At 52.4% G+C, this 14,328-nt stretch overlaps 1 protein-coding gene across 1 annotated transcript in view; it reads right to left on the bottom strand.

Moving 5' to 3' along the window:
• The window catches only part of agxt2 (alanine--glyoxylate aminotransferase 2), a gene marked incomplete at its 5' end in the record, with an annotated part of 60,752 nt that extends 46,675 nt beyond the window's left edge, over positions 1–14,077 (bottom strand). The window contains 3 exon segments of the mRNA XM_078207067.1: positions 10,835–10,927; positions 13,953–14,037; positions 14,040–14,077. Of these exon segments, the coding sequence (XP_078063193.1) occupies positions 10,835–10,927; positions 13,953–14,037; positions 14,040–14,077 (216 nt within the window).
• Positions 14,078–14,328: the final 251 nt, after the last annotated feature.

Genomic DNA, 14,328 nt, shown 5'->3' with positions numbered 1-14,328 from the left:
AATAAAGGGGGGTCGGTTTAAGACAGAGTTGAGGAGGAACTTCTTCTCCCAGAGGGTGGTGAATCTCTGGAATTCTCTGCCCACTGAGGTGGTGGAGGCTACCTCGCTGAATATGTTTAAAGCGCGGATGGATGGATTCCTGATTGGTAAGGGAATTAAGGGTTATGGGGATCAGGCGGGTAAGTGGTACTGATCCACGTCAGATCAGCCATGATCTTATTGAATGGCGGGGCAGGCTCGAGGGGCTAGATAGAACATAGAACATAGAACATAGAACATTACAGCGCAGAACAGGCCCTTCGGCCCACGATGTTGCACCGACCAGTTAAAAAAAAAAACTGTGACCCTCCAACCTAAACCAATTTCTTTTCGTCCATGAACCTATCTACGGATCTCTTAAACGCCCCCAAACTAGGCGCATTTACTACTGATGCTGGCAGGGCATTCCAATCCCTCACCACCCTCTGGGTAAAGAACCTACCCCTGACATCGGTTCTATAACTACCCCCCCTCAATTTAAAGCCATGCCCCCTCGTGCTGGATTTCTCCATCAGAGGAAAAAGGCTATCACTATCCACCCTATCTAAACCTCTAATCATCTTATATGTTTCAATAAGATCCCCTCTTAGCCGCCGCCTTTCCAGCAAAAACAATCCCAAATCCCTCAGCCTCTCCTCATAGGATCTCCCCTCCATACCAGGCAACATCCTGGTAAACCTCCTCTGCACCCTCTCCAAAGCCTCCACATCCTTCCTGTAATGTGGGGACCAGAACTGCACACAGTACTCCAAGTGCGGCCGCACCAGAGTTGTGTACAGTTGCAACATAACGCTACGACTCCTAAATTCAATCCCCCTACCAATAAACGCCAAGACACCATATGCCTTCTTAACAACCTTATCTACTTGATTCCCAACTTTCAGGGATCTATGCACACATACACCTAGATCCCTCTGCTCCTCCACACTATTCAAAGTCCTCCCGTTAGCCCTATACTCAACACATCTGTTATTCCTACCAAAGTGAATTACCTCACACTTCTCCGCATTAAACTCCATCCGCCACCTCTCGGCCCAACTTTGCAACCTGTCTAAGTCTTCCTGCAAACTACGACACCCTTCCTCACTGTCTACCACACCACCGACTTTGGTGTCATCAGCAAATTTGCTAATCCACCCAACTATACCCTCATCCAGATCATTAATAAATATTACAAACAGCAGTGGCCCCAAAACAGATCCCTGAGGTACACCACTTGTAACCGCACTCCATGATGAATATTTACTATCAACCACCACCCTCTGTTTCCTATCCGCTAGCCAATTCCTGATCCAATTTCCTAGATCACCCCCAATCCCATACATCTGCATTTTCTGCAGAAGCCTACCACGGTGAACCTTATCAAACGCCTTACTAAAATCCATATATACCACGTCCACTGCCTTGCCCCCATCCACCTCCTTGGTCACTTTCTCAAAAAACTCAATAAGGTTAGTAAGGCACGACCTACCTGCCACAAAACCATGCTGACTATCACCTATCAATTCATTACTCTCCAAATAACTATAAATCCTATCCCTTATAATTTTTTCCAACATCTTGCCGACAACAGAAGTGAGACTCACCGGTCTATAATTCCCGGGGAAGTCTCTGTTCCCCTTCTTAAACAATGGGACAACATTCGCTAACCTCCAATCTTCTGGTACTATACCAGAGGCCAACGACGACCTGAAGATCAGAGCCAGAGGCTCTGCAATCACTTCTCTTGCCTCCCAGAGAATCCTTGGATAAATCCCATCCGGACCAGGGGATTTATCTATTTTCAGACCCTCCAGAATATCCTGCACATCCTCCTTATCAACTGTAATACTGTCTATTCTACTCCCTTGCAACCCAGTGTCCTCCTCAGCTATATTCATGTCCCCTTGCGTGAACACCGAAGAGAAATATTGGTTCAATGCTTCACCAATCTCCTCCGGTTCCACACATAACTTCCCTCTGCCATCTATAACTGGCCCTAAACTTGCCCTAACCAACCTTCTGTTCTTGACATACCTATAGAACGCCTTAGGATTCTCTTTAACCCTATCCGCCAAAGTCTTCTCATGTCCCCTTTTAGCCCTTCTAAGCTCGCTCTTCAACTCCCTCTTAGCCAATCTAAAGCTTTCTAGTGCACTACCCGAGTGCTCACGTCTCATCCGAACATAAGCCTCCTTTTTCTTTTTAACCAACAAAGAAACTTTTTTGGTGCACCACGGTTCCCTAGCCCTACCAATTCCTCCTTGCCTGACAGGGACATACCTATCACAGACTCGCAGTAGCTGCTCCTTGAAAAAACTCCACATGTCGGACGTTCCCAGTCCCTGTAATCTCCTAGTCCAACCTATGTTTCCTAATTCTCTCCTAATAGCCTCATAATTACCCTTCCCCCAGCTAAAACCACTGGCCCGAGGTTCATGCCTATCCCTTTCCATCACTAAGGTGAACGTAACCGAATTGTGGTCACTATCACCAAAATGCACACCAACTTCCAAGTCTAGCACCTGGTCTGGCTCATTTCCCAGCACCAGATCCAATATAGCCTCACCTCTAGTTGGCCTGTCTACATACTGAGTCAAAAAACCTTCCTGCACGCTTTGAACAAAAACTGACCCCTCTAACGAGCTAGAGCTATAACAATTCCAGTCAATATTAGTCAAGTTAAAATCCCCCATAACAATTGCCCTATTACTTTCACTCCTAAGCAGGATTGACTCCGCAATCCTTTCCTCAACCTCTCTAGAACTTTTAGGAGGTCTATAAAAGACTCCCAACAGGGTGACCTCTCCTCTCCTATTTCTAATCTCCGCCCATACTACCTCAACAGATAAGTCCTCATCAAACCTCCTCTCTGACACTGTGATACAATCTCTGACCAATAATGCTACCCCTCCCCCTCTTCTACCTCCTTCCCTACTTCGACTAAAACATTTGAACCCCGGGACCTGCAGCATCCATTCCTGCCCCTGCTCTATCCATGTCTCTGAAATAGCCACAACATCGAAGTCCCAGGTACTGATCCACGCTGCAAGTTCACCCACTTTATTGCGAATACTCCTGGCATTGAAGTATACACATTTCAAACCCTGCTCCACCCCACCTCTGCAATGCCGTGCATTGCAGTCCCCATCCATGCATCCCTCACTTTCAGCCCCACTACTCAGGATCCCTCCCCCCCCCCGAATCAGTTTAAACCTCCCTGCATGGCCTTAGCAAATTTACCCCCCAGGATATTGGTCCCCTTCTGATTAAGGTGTAGACCATCCTTCTCATAGAGGTCACACCTTCCCCAGTACGAGCCCCAATTGCTTAAGTACCTGAACCCCTCCCTCCTGCACCATCCCCTCAGCCATGAATTCAAACCTTCCCTCTCCCTATTCCTCTCTAAACTATCCCGTGGTACAGGCAAGAGTCCAGAGATAACCACTCTGTCAGTCTTGGCCTTTAGTTTCCACCCCAACTCCATAAATCCCTGCCTAATATCCCCTTCCCCTATCCTCCCTATGTCGTGTGTCCCCACATGTACAATAACTTGTGGTTTATCTCCCTCCCCCCTAAGAGTCCTGAATACCCTGTCAGACACATCCCGGACCCCAGCCCCTGGTAGGCAACACACCAACCCTGAGTCCCTACCTTTAGTTCCGACCCTCCTATCTGTCCCCTTAATTGTGGAGTCCCCAATCACAAGGCCCAGTCTTTTACAGCCCCTAACCACCTGAGCTTTCTCACTCGGCTCACCCCCAGAGATCTGCTCTCTATGCTCAGTTGATTCCTCCTCAACTGTAGCCTCCAGCACCGAAAACCTATTATGGAGGGGAACCGCCCCAGGGGATTGTCTTCCCGATTGCTTCTTACCCCTCCTCCTGGCATTGACCCAAGCCTCATTTCTAGGAGTTACTATTTCTCTATAACTCCTATCAACTTCCACCTCCGCCTCCCGAATTATGCGGAGTTCCTCTACCTCCCCCTCCAGCTCCTTTACACGCTCCTCCAGAAGCTGCAATCTAATGCACTTCTTACAACTAAAATCTCCTGAAACACTACTGGATTTCCTCACCACATACATCCCACAGGAGATGCAGCATACTGCCTGAACTGCCATCCCTGAAGCCATTACCAGCAAGAAAAAAAGAAAACAAAAAACTTCCCCACACTTATAATTAGGTTAGAGGAGGATGGAAGGGTGGGATCCTCTACCAGTGTAGAGGATCGGGTATCTCCTCTGCACCAATTTATAGGGCTAGGGGCCCGAGAGAAAAAAAAACTACTACTGAGGGGGAACCACCCAGGTAACTGACTTTTAAAGTTAAAATAAAAACCCTTCCCAGACTCCTTTGCTGCCCACTTCTAGTTTTCACTTTAAACTTGAAAAACTGCTGTTAAAGTAAAGGCCAAAAAAATACACACACTAGCTGACTAATTAAATAAATAAACAATTCAATTAATCTCTTACCAGCACTGCTGCTTTTCAATCACCCCTCTCAGCTTGCTCCAGTGGCCTACTCCTGCTCCTATTTCTTATGTTCTTATGTTCTTAAGACAGAACTAAAGTCATTGTTTAATCGCTCTGCCATTTCCTTGTTCCCCATTATAGATTCTCCTGTTTAGGACTGCGTGGGACCTACATACGCCTTCACTGATCACTTTCTTTTATTTAATTATTAGTTTCACAAGTCGGCTTACATTAACACTGCAATGAAGTTACTGTGAAAATCCCCTAGTCGCCACACTCCGGTGCCTGTTCGGGTACACTGAGGGAGAATTTAGCATGGTCAATGCACCTCTAACCAGCACGTCTTTCGGACTGTGGGAGGAAACCCACGCAGACACGGGGAGAACGTGCAAACTCCACACAGACAGTGACCCAAGCTGGGAATCGAACCCAGGTCCCTGGCGCTGTGAGGCAGCAGTGCTAACTACTGTGCCACCGTGCCCGGGTCCCTGGAGCTGTGAGGCAGCAGTGCTAACCACTGTGTCACCGTGCCCGCCTCAACATTTCAAATAGCTACAGTCTGTTCACTTTAGGGAAGGAAATCTGCCGTCCTTACCTGGTCTGGTCTACATGTGACTCCAGACCCACAGCAATGGGGTTGACTCTTAACTGCCCTCTGAAATGGCCCCAGCAAGCCACTCCGTTCAGGGGCAACAAATACTGCCTCTGCTGGTGAACCCCACATCCCATAAATGAATGAGGAAAGACAGTGGTAGTGAACAAAGAACAATACAGCACAGGAACAGGCCCTTCGGCCCTCCAAGCCCGCGCCGCTCCCTGGTCCAAACTAGACCATTCTTTTGTATCTCTCCATTCCCACTCCGTTCATATGGCTGTCCAGATAAGTCTTAAACGTTCCCAGTGTGTCCGCCTCCACCACCTTGCCCGGCAGCGCATTCCAGGTCCCCACCACCCTCTGTGTAAAATATGTCCTTCTGATATCCGTGTTAAACCTCCCCCCCTTCACCTTGAACCTATGACCCCTCGTGAACGTCACCACCAACCTGGGAAAAAAATTCCCACCGTTCACCCTATCTATGCTTTTCATAATTTTATACACCTCTATTAGGTCACCCCTCATCCTCCGTCTTTCCAGGGAGAACAACCCCAGTTTACCCAATCTCTCCTCATAACTAAGCCCTTCCAGAACTGGACGCAGTATTCCAAATGCGGCCGAACCAACGTTCTATACAACTGCAACATCAGACCCCAACTTTTATACTCTATACCCTGTCCTATAAAGGCAAGCATGCCATATGCCTTCTTCACCACCTTCTCCACCTGTGACGTCACCTTCAAGGATCTGTGGACTTGCACACCCAGGTCCCTCTGCGTATCTACACCCTTTATGGTTCTGCCATTTATCATATAGCTCCCCCCTACGTTAGTTCTACCAAAATGCATCACTTCGCATTTATCTGGATTGAACTCCATTTGCCATTTCTTTGCCCAAATTTCCAGCCTATCTATATCCTTCTGTAGCCTCTGACAATGCTCCTCACTATCTGCAAGTCCTGCCAATTTTGTGTCGTCCGCAAACTTACTGATCAGCCCAGTTACATCTTCTTCCAGATCGTTTATATCGCTTATGAAAGACAGAATTCCAGAACCTTTATAGTGCAGTAGGCCATTCGGCCCATTGAGTCTGCACTGCCTCTCTGAGAGACCATTCTATCCAGTCCTATACTCCTGTTTTATCCCCGTAACAAGGAACAAAGAAAATTACAGCACAGGAACAGGCCCTTCGGCCCTCCAAGCCTGCACCGACCATGCTGCCCGACTTAACTAAAACCCCCTACCCTTCTGGAGACCATATCCCTCTATTCCCATCCTATTCATGTATTTGTCAAGACGCCCCTTAAAAGTCACTACCGTATCCGTTTCCACTGCCTCCCCCGGCAACGAGTTCCAGGCACCCACCACCCACTGTATAAAAAATCTGCCTCGTACATCTCCTTTAAACCTTGCCCCTTGCACCTTAAACCTGTGCCCCTTAGTAATTGACTCTTCCACCCTGGGAAAAAGTTTCTGACTATCCACTCTGTCCATGCCTCTCATAAATTTGTAGACTTCTATCAGGTCGCCCCTCAACCTCCGTCGCTCCACTGAGAACAAACCAGGTTTCTCCAACTTCTCTTCATAGCTAATGCCCTCCATACCAGGCAACATCCTGGTAAATCTTTTCTGTACCCTCTCCAAAGCCTCCACATCCTTCTGGTAGTGTGGCGACCAGAATTGAACATTATATTCCAAGAGGGGCCTAACTAAGGTTCTATAAAGCTGCAACATGACTTGCCAATTTTTAAACTCAATACCCCGGCCGATGAAGGCAAGCATGCCGTATGCCTTCTTGACTACCTTCTCCACCTGCATTGCCACTTTCAGTGACCTGTGTACCTGTACACCCAGATCCCTTTGCCTATCAATACTCTTAAGGGTTCTGCCATTTACTGTATATTTCCTATCTGTATTAGACCTTCCAAAATGCATTACCTCACATTTGTCCGGATTAAACTCCATCTGCCATCTCTCCGCCAAGTCTCCAACTGATCTATATCCTGCTGTATCCTCTGATGGTCCTCATCGCTATCCGCAAATCCACCAACCTTTGTGTCGTCCGCAAACTTACTAACCAATCCAGTTACATTTTCCTCCAAATCATTGATATATATTACAAACAGCAAAGGTCCCAGCACTGATCCCTGAGGAACACCACTTGTCACAGCCCTCCATTCAGAAACACACCCTTCCACTGCTACCCTCCGTCTTCTTTGACCGAGTAAGAAGTTTAACAACACCAGGTTAAAGTCCAACAGGTTTATTTATTGGTCCATGAGGGACCTTAACAACACCAGGTTAAAGGTTTATTTGGTAGCAAATGCCATTAACTTTCGGAGCCCTGCTCCTTTGTCAGATGGAAGGGGCAGCGCTCCGAAAGCTAATGGTATTTGCTACCAAATAAACCTGCTGGACTTTAACCTGGTGTTGTTAAAACTCTTACTGTGTTTACCCCAGTCCAACGCCGGCATCTCCACATCACTTCTCTGACCGAGCCAGTTTTGTATCCACCTTGCCAGCTCACCTCTGATCCCATGCGACTTCACCTTCTGCACCAGTCTGCCATGAGGGACCTTGTCAAAGGCCTTACTGAAGTCCATGTAGACAACATCCACTGCCCTACCCTCATCAATCATCTTCGTCACTTCCTCGAAAAACTCAATCAAGTTCGTGAGACACGACCTCCCCTTCACAAAACTATGTTGCCTCTCACTAATATGTCCACTTATTTCCAAGTGGGAATAAATCCTGTCTCGAAGAATCCTCTCCAATAATTTCCCTATCACTGATGTAAGGCTCACCGGCCTGTAATTACCTGGATTATTCTTGCTACCCTTCTTAAACAAAGGAACAACATTGGCTATTCTCCAATCCTCTGGGACCTCCCCTGTAAGAAGTTTAACAACACCAGGTTAAAGTCCAACAGGTTTATTTGGTAGCAAATACCATTAGCTTTCGGAGCGCTGCTCCTTCGCCAGATGGAAGGAGCAGGGCTCCAAAAGCTAGTGGCTTGTGCTACCAAATAAACCTGTTGGACTTTAACCTGGTGTTGTTAAACTTCTTACTGTGTTTACCCCAGTCCAACACCGGCATCTTCACATCATGACCTCTCCTGTAGCCAGTGAGGATACAAAGATTTCTCTCGAGGCCCCAGCAATTTCCTCCCTTGCCTCTCTCAGTATTCTGGGGTAAATCCCATCAGGCCCTGGGGACTTGTCTACCTTAATGTTTCTCAAGAACCCCAATACCACCTCCTTTTTGATCTCAACATGATTCAAACTATCTACACATCCTTTCCCAGACTCATTATCCACCAAGTCCTTCTCTTTGATGAATACTGACGCAAAGTACTCATTTAATCCCTCACCCATTTCCTCTGGCTCCACACATAGACTCCCTCCCTTGTCCTTGAGTGGGCCAACCCTCTCCCTGGCTACCCTCTTGCTCTTTATATATGTATAAAAAGCCTTGGGATTTTCCTTAATCCTGCTGGCCAATGCTTTTTCATGACCCCTTTTAGCCCTCCTTACTCCTTGCTTAAGTTTCTTCCTACTTTCCTTGTATTCCACACTTGCTTCGTGTGTTCCCAGCCTCCTAGCTTTGACAAATGCTTCCTTTTTCTCTTTGACTAGGCTCACAATATCTCTCGCTATCCAAGGTTCCCAAAACTTGCCATACTTATCCTTCATCCTTACAGGAATGTGCCGGTCCTGAATCCCGATCAACTCACATTTGAAAGCTTTCCACATGCCAGATGTTGTACCCGCCTCTACTACTACCTCTGGCAGCTTGTTCCAGACACTCACCACCCTGTGTGTGAAAAAATTGCCCCTCTGGACACTTTTGTATCTCTCCCCTCTCACCTTAAACCTATGCCCTCTAGTTTCAGACTCCCCTACCTTTGGGAAAAGATATTGACTATCTACCTTGTCTATGCCCCTCATTATTTTATAGACCTCTATAAGATCACCCCTCAGCCTCCTACGCTCCAGAGAAAAAAGTCCCAGTCTATCCAGCCTCTCCTTATAACTCAATCCATCAAGTCCCGGTAGCATCCGAGTAAATCTTTTCTGCACTCTTTCTAGTTTAATAATATCCTTTCTATCATAGGTTGACCAGAATTGCACACAGTATTCCAAGTGTGGCCTTACCAATGTCTTGTACAACTTCAACAAGACGTCCCAACTCCTGTATTCAATGTTCTGACCGATGAAACCAAGCATGTCGAATGCCTTCTTCACCACTCTGTCCACCTGTGACTCCACTTTCAAGGAGCTATGAACATGTACCCCTCGATCTCTTTGTTCTGTAACTCTCCCCAACGCCCTACCATTAACTGAGTAAGTCCTGCTCTGGTTCAATTTACCAAAATGCATCACCCCGCATTTGTCTAAATTAAACTCCATCTGCCATTCGTCAGCCCACTGGCCCAATTGATCAAGATCCTGTTGCAATTGGAGATAACTTTCTTCACTGTCCACTATGCCACCAATCTTGGTGCCATCTGCAAACTTACTAACCATGCCCCCTATATTCTCATCCAAATCATTAATATAAATGACAAATAACAGTGGGCCCAGCACTGATCCCTGAGGCACACCGCTGGTCACAGGTCTCCAGTTTGAAAAACAACTCTCTACAACCACCCTCTGGCTTCTGTCAAGAAGCCAATTTTGTATCCATTTAGCTACCTCACCCTGGATCCCATGAGATTTAACCTTATGCAACAACCTACCATGCGGTTCCATTGTCAAAGGCCTTGCTAAAGTTCTGTTGCAGCTGTATAAGGTGCTGGTGAGGCCACACCTGGAGTACTGTGTACAGTTTTGGTCTCCTTACTTGAGAAAGGATATACTGGCACTGGAGGGGGTGCAGAGGAGATTCACCAGATTGATTCCGGAGTTGAGAGGGTTGGCTTATGAGGAGAGACTGAGTAGACTGGGGCTATACTCATTGGAATTCAGAAGAATGAGGGGAGACCTTATAGAAACATATAAGATTATGAAGGGAATAGATAAGATAGAAGGAGGGAAGTTGTTTCCACTGGCGGATGAAACTAGAACTAGGGGGCAGAGCCTCAAGGGGAAGCAGATTTAGGTCTGAGTTGAGGAGGAACTTCTTCACCCAAAGGGTTGTGAATCTGTGGAATCCCCTGCCCAGTGAAGCAGTTGAGGCTACCTCATTGAATGTTTTTAAGGCAAGGATAGATAAATTTTTGAACAGTAAAGGAATTAAGGGTTATGGTGAGCGGGCGGGTAAGTGGAGCTGAGTCGTCAAAAAGATCAGCCATGATCTTATTGAATGGCGGAGCAGGCTCGAGGGGCCAGATGGCCGACTCCTGCTCCTGGTTCTTATGTTCTTATTAAACCTCCCACATGCCAGATGTTGATTTGCCCTCAAACATCTGTCCCCAATCTACATTCTTCAGTTCCTGTCTAATATTGTTGTAATTAGCCTTCCCCAATTTAGCACCTTCACTTGAGGACTACACTTATCTTTATCCATCAGTACCTTAAAGCTTACTGAATTGTGGTCACTGTTCCCGAACTGCTCCCCTACTGAAACATCCTGACCGGGCTCATTCCCCAATACCAGGTCCAGTATGGCCCCTTCCCTAGTTGGACTATCTGCATAGTGTTTCAAGAAGCCATCCTGGATGCTCCTTCTCATCTCGGGGATGAGAGGGAGTGAGGGGGTGGTGGGGTGGGTGGGGGACTGGGGAGGCTGGGGGTTGGCGAGCGTTACCTGAGGGTGATGATGTGGTGGTTGTGTGTGTAGGATCGGGCGAGCTGCAGAGCCAGGTCATTCGCTTCGGAACCGCTGTTCACCAAATAGACACCTGAAGAAAGAAACACTCAGGACAACACTGAGGAACCCCCAGCCCACCCCTTCCCCAACTCCCACCCCCTCCCCAACTCCCACCCCCTCCCCAACTCCCACCCCCTCCCAACTCCCACCTCCCTCCCCAACTCCCACCCCTTCCCCAACTCCCACCCCCTCCCCAACTCCCACCCCTCCCCAACTCCCACCCCTTCCCCAACTCCCACCCCTTCCCCAACTCCCACCCCTTCCCCAACTCCCACCCCCTCCCCAACTCCCACCCCCTCCCCAACTCCCACCCCCTCCCCAACTCCCACCCCCTCCCCAACTCCCACCCCCTCCCCAACTCCCACCCCTTCCCCAATTCCCACCCCCTTCCCCAACTCCCACCCCCTTCCACAACTCCCCCCCCCTCCCCAACTCCCACCCCCTCCCCAACTCCAACCCCTCCCCAACTCCCACCCCTTCCCCACTCCCACCCCTTCCCCAACTCCCACCCCTTCCCCAACTCCCACCCCCTCCCCAACTCCCACCCCCTCCCCAACTCCCACCCCCTCCCCAACCTCCCACCCTCCCCAACTCCCACCCCCTCCCCAACTCCCACCCCCTCCCCAACTCCCCACCCCCTCCCCAACCCCACCCCCTCCCCAACTCCCACCCCCTCCCCAACTCCCACCCCCTCCCCAACTCCCACCCCCTCCCCAACTCCCACCCCTCCCCAACTCCCACCCTTCCCCAACTCCCACCCCCTTCCCCAACTCCCACCCCCTCCCAACTCCCACCCCCTCCCCAACTCCCACCCCTTCCCCAACTCCCACCCCTTCCCCAACTCCCACCCCCTCCCCAACTCCACCCCCTCCCCCAACTCCCACCCCCTCCCCAACTCCCACCCCCTCCCCAACTCCCACCCCCTCCCCAACTCCCACCCCCTCCCCAACTCCCACCCCCTCCCAACTCCCACCCCTCCCCCAACTCCCACCCCTTCCCCAACTCCCACCCCTTCCCCAACTCCCACCCCCTCCCCAACTCCCACCCCTTCCCCAACTCCCACCCCTTCCCCAACTCCCACCCCTTCCCCAACTCCCACCCCTTCCCCAACACCCACCCCTTCCCCAACACCCACCCCTTCCCCAACTCCACCCCTTCCCCAACTCCACCCCTTCCCCAACTCCCACCCTTCCCCAACTCCCACCCCTTCCCCAACTCCCACCCCTTCCCCAACTCCCCACCCCCTCCCCAACTCCCACCCCCTCCCCAACTCCCACCCCCTCCCCAACTCCCACCCCCTCCCCAACTCCCACCCCCTCCCCAACTCCCACCCCTTCCCAACACCCACCCCTTCCCCAACACCCACCCCTGTCCCCAACACCCACCCCTTCCCCAACACCCACCCCTTCCCCAACTCCACCCTTCCCCAACTCCCACCCCTTCCCCAACTCCCACCCCTTCCCCAACTCCCACCCCTTCCCCAACTCCCACCCCTTCCCCAACTCCACCCCTTCCCCAACTCCCACCCCTTCCCCAACTCCCACCCCTTCCCCAACTCCCACCCCTTCCCCAACTCCCACCCCTTCCCCAACTCCCACCCCTTCCCCAACTCCCACCCCTTCCCCAACTCCAACCCCTTCCCCAACTCCCACCCCTTCCCCAACTCCCACCCCTTCCCCAACTCCCACCCCTTCCCCAACTCCCACCCCTTCCCCAACTCCCACCCCTTCCCCAACACCCACCCCTTCCCCAACACCCACCCCTTCCCCAGCACCCACCCCTTCCCAACACCCACCCCTTCCCCAACACCCACCCCTTCCCCAACACCCACCCCTTCCCCAACACCCACCCCTTCCCCAACACCCACCCCTTCCCCAACACCCACCCCTTCCCCAACACCCACCCCTTCCCCAACTCCCACCCCCTCCCCAACTCCCACCCCCTCCCCAACTCCCACCCCCTCCCCAACTCCCACCCCTCCCCAACTCCCACCCCCTCCCCAACTCCCACCCCCTCCCCAACTCCCACCCCTTCCCCAACTCCCACCCCTTCCCCCAACTCCCACCCCTTCCCCAACTCCCACCCCTTCCCCAACTCCCACCCCTTCCCCAACTCCCACCCCTTCCCCAGCTCCCACCCCTTCCCCAAGTCCCACCCCTTCGCCAACTCCCAGCCCCACCCCCTCCCCCATCCTCACACCCTCCCCCACACCCACCCTCATCCCGTCCCATACCTCCACACCCTCCCGCACACCCACCCCAAATCCCTCCCCGACCCTTACCACCCCCGCATCCCCTCCTCCACACTCGTCCTCTCCCCCCCTCATTCCCTCCCCATCCTCATCCCCTCCCCCACACCCACCCTCACCCTCATCCCGTCCCATACCCTCACACCGTCCCGCACACCCACCTCAAATCCCACCCCCACCCCCACCCCCACACACTCCTGCACACCCGCCCCGAACCCCTCCCCCACCCTCACCCCCTCCCGCATCCCCTTCTCCAACCTCGTCCCCTCCCCCTCCCTGACGCCCATCCCCACCACCCCCCCCCCTCCCCCACACCAACCCATACCCCCTCCCCACCCACATCCCCTCCCCACCCACATCCCCTCCCCACCCCCACCACACTCCCCCACACCCACCCCCACCTCCTTCCCCACCCTCACTCCCACTCTCATCCCCTCCCCACCCTCATCCCGTCCCCCATCCCCACCCTCACCCCCTCACTCCCGCCCTCACCCCCGCCCCCACCCCCATCACCACCCCCTCCCCCACCACCACTTCCACCCCTCTCCCCTCCCTCTCCCCCACCCTCACCCCCTCCGTCACCCCCTCCCTCACCCTCAGCCCCTCCCCCACCCCCTCCCCCACCTTCACCCTCTCCCCACACACACCCCCTCCCCCACCACCACCCCCTCCCCACCCTCACCCCCCTCACCCCCACCCTCACCCCCTCCCCCTCCCCCCCACCACCCCCACCCTCACCCCCACCCTCACCCCCTCCCCCACCACCACCCCCACTTCCCCCAACCCCAACTCCTCCTCCTACCCTGTACCTTCAGTGGCTCGGGGAGCAGGTTGCTGAGTTGCCGGATGTATTGGTGAATGGGGGGGTGGAGGTAGATGTTGGTCGTATGCACAGACGCCCCAACTGTTCCTGCGCCACAGCCGTGACTGCCCTGTCAGCGAGAGAGCAAATCCGGGTTAGACACTCACCCCTCCCACACCCCCTCCCCCACCCACACCCCCTCCCCCACCCCCACCCACACCCCTCCCCCACCCACACCCCCTCCCCCACCCCCTCCCCCACCCACACCCCCTCCCCCAACCCCACCCACACCCCCACCCACACCCCCTCCCCCACCCACACCCCCTCCCCCACCCACACCCCCTCCCCCAACCCCACCCACACCCCCTCCCCCCACCCCCT

The sequence above is a fragment of the Mustelus asterias genome, unplaced genomic scaffold (genome assembly GCF_964213995.1).
Source record: "Mustelus asterias unplaced genomic scaffold, sMusAst1.hap1.1 HAP1_SCAFFOLD_2021, whole genome shotgun sequence".
Taxonomy (NCBI): Eukaryota; Metazoa; Chordata; class Chondrichthyes; order Carcharhiniformes; family Triakidae; genus Mustelus; species Mustelus asterias.
The sequence above is the reverse complement of the archived record's forward strand: the minus strand, read 5'-3'. Positions and strand labels throughout refer to the sequence as shown.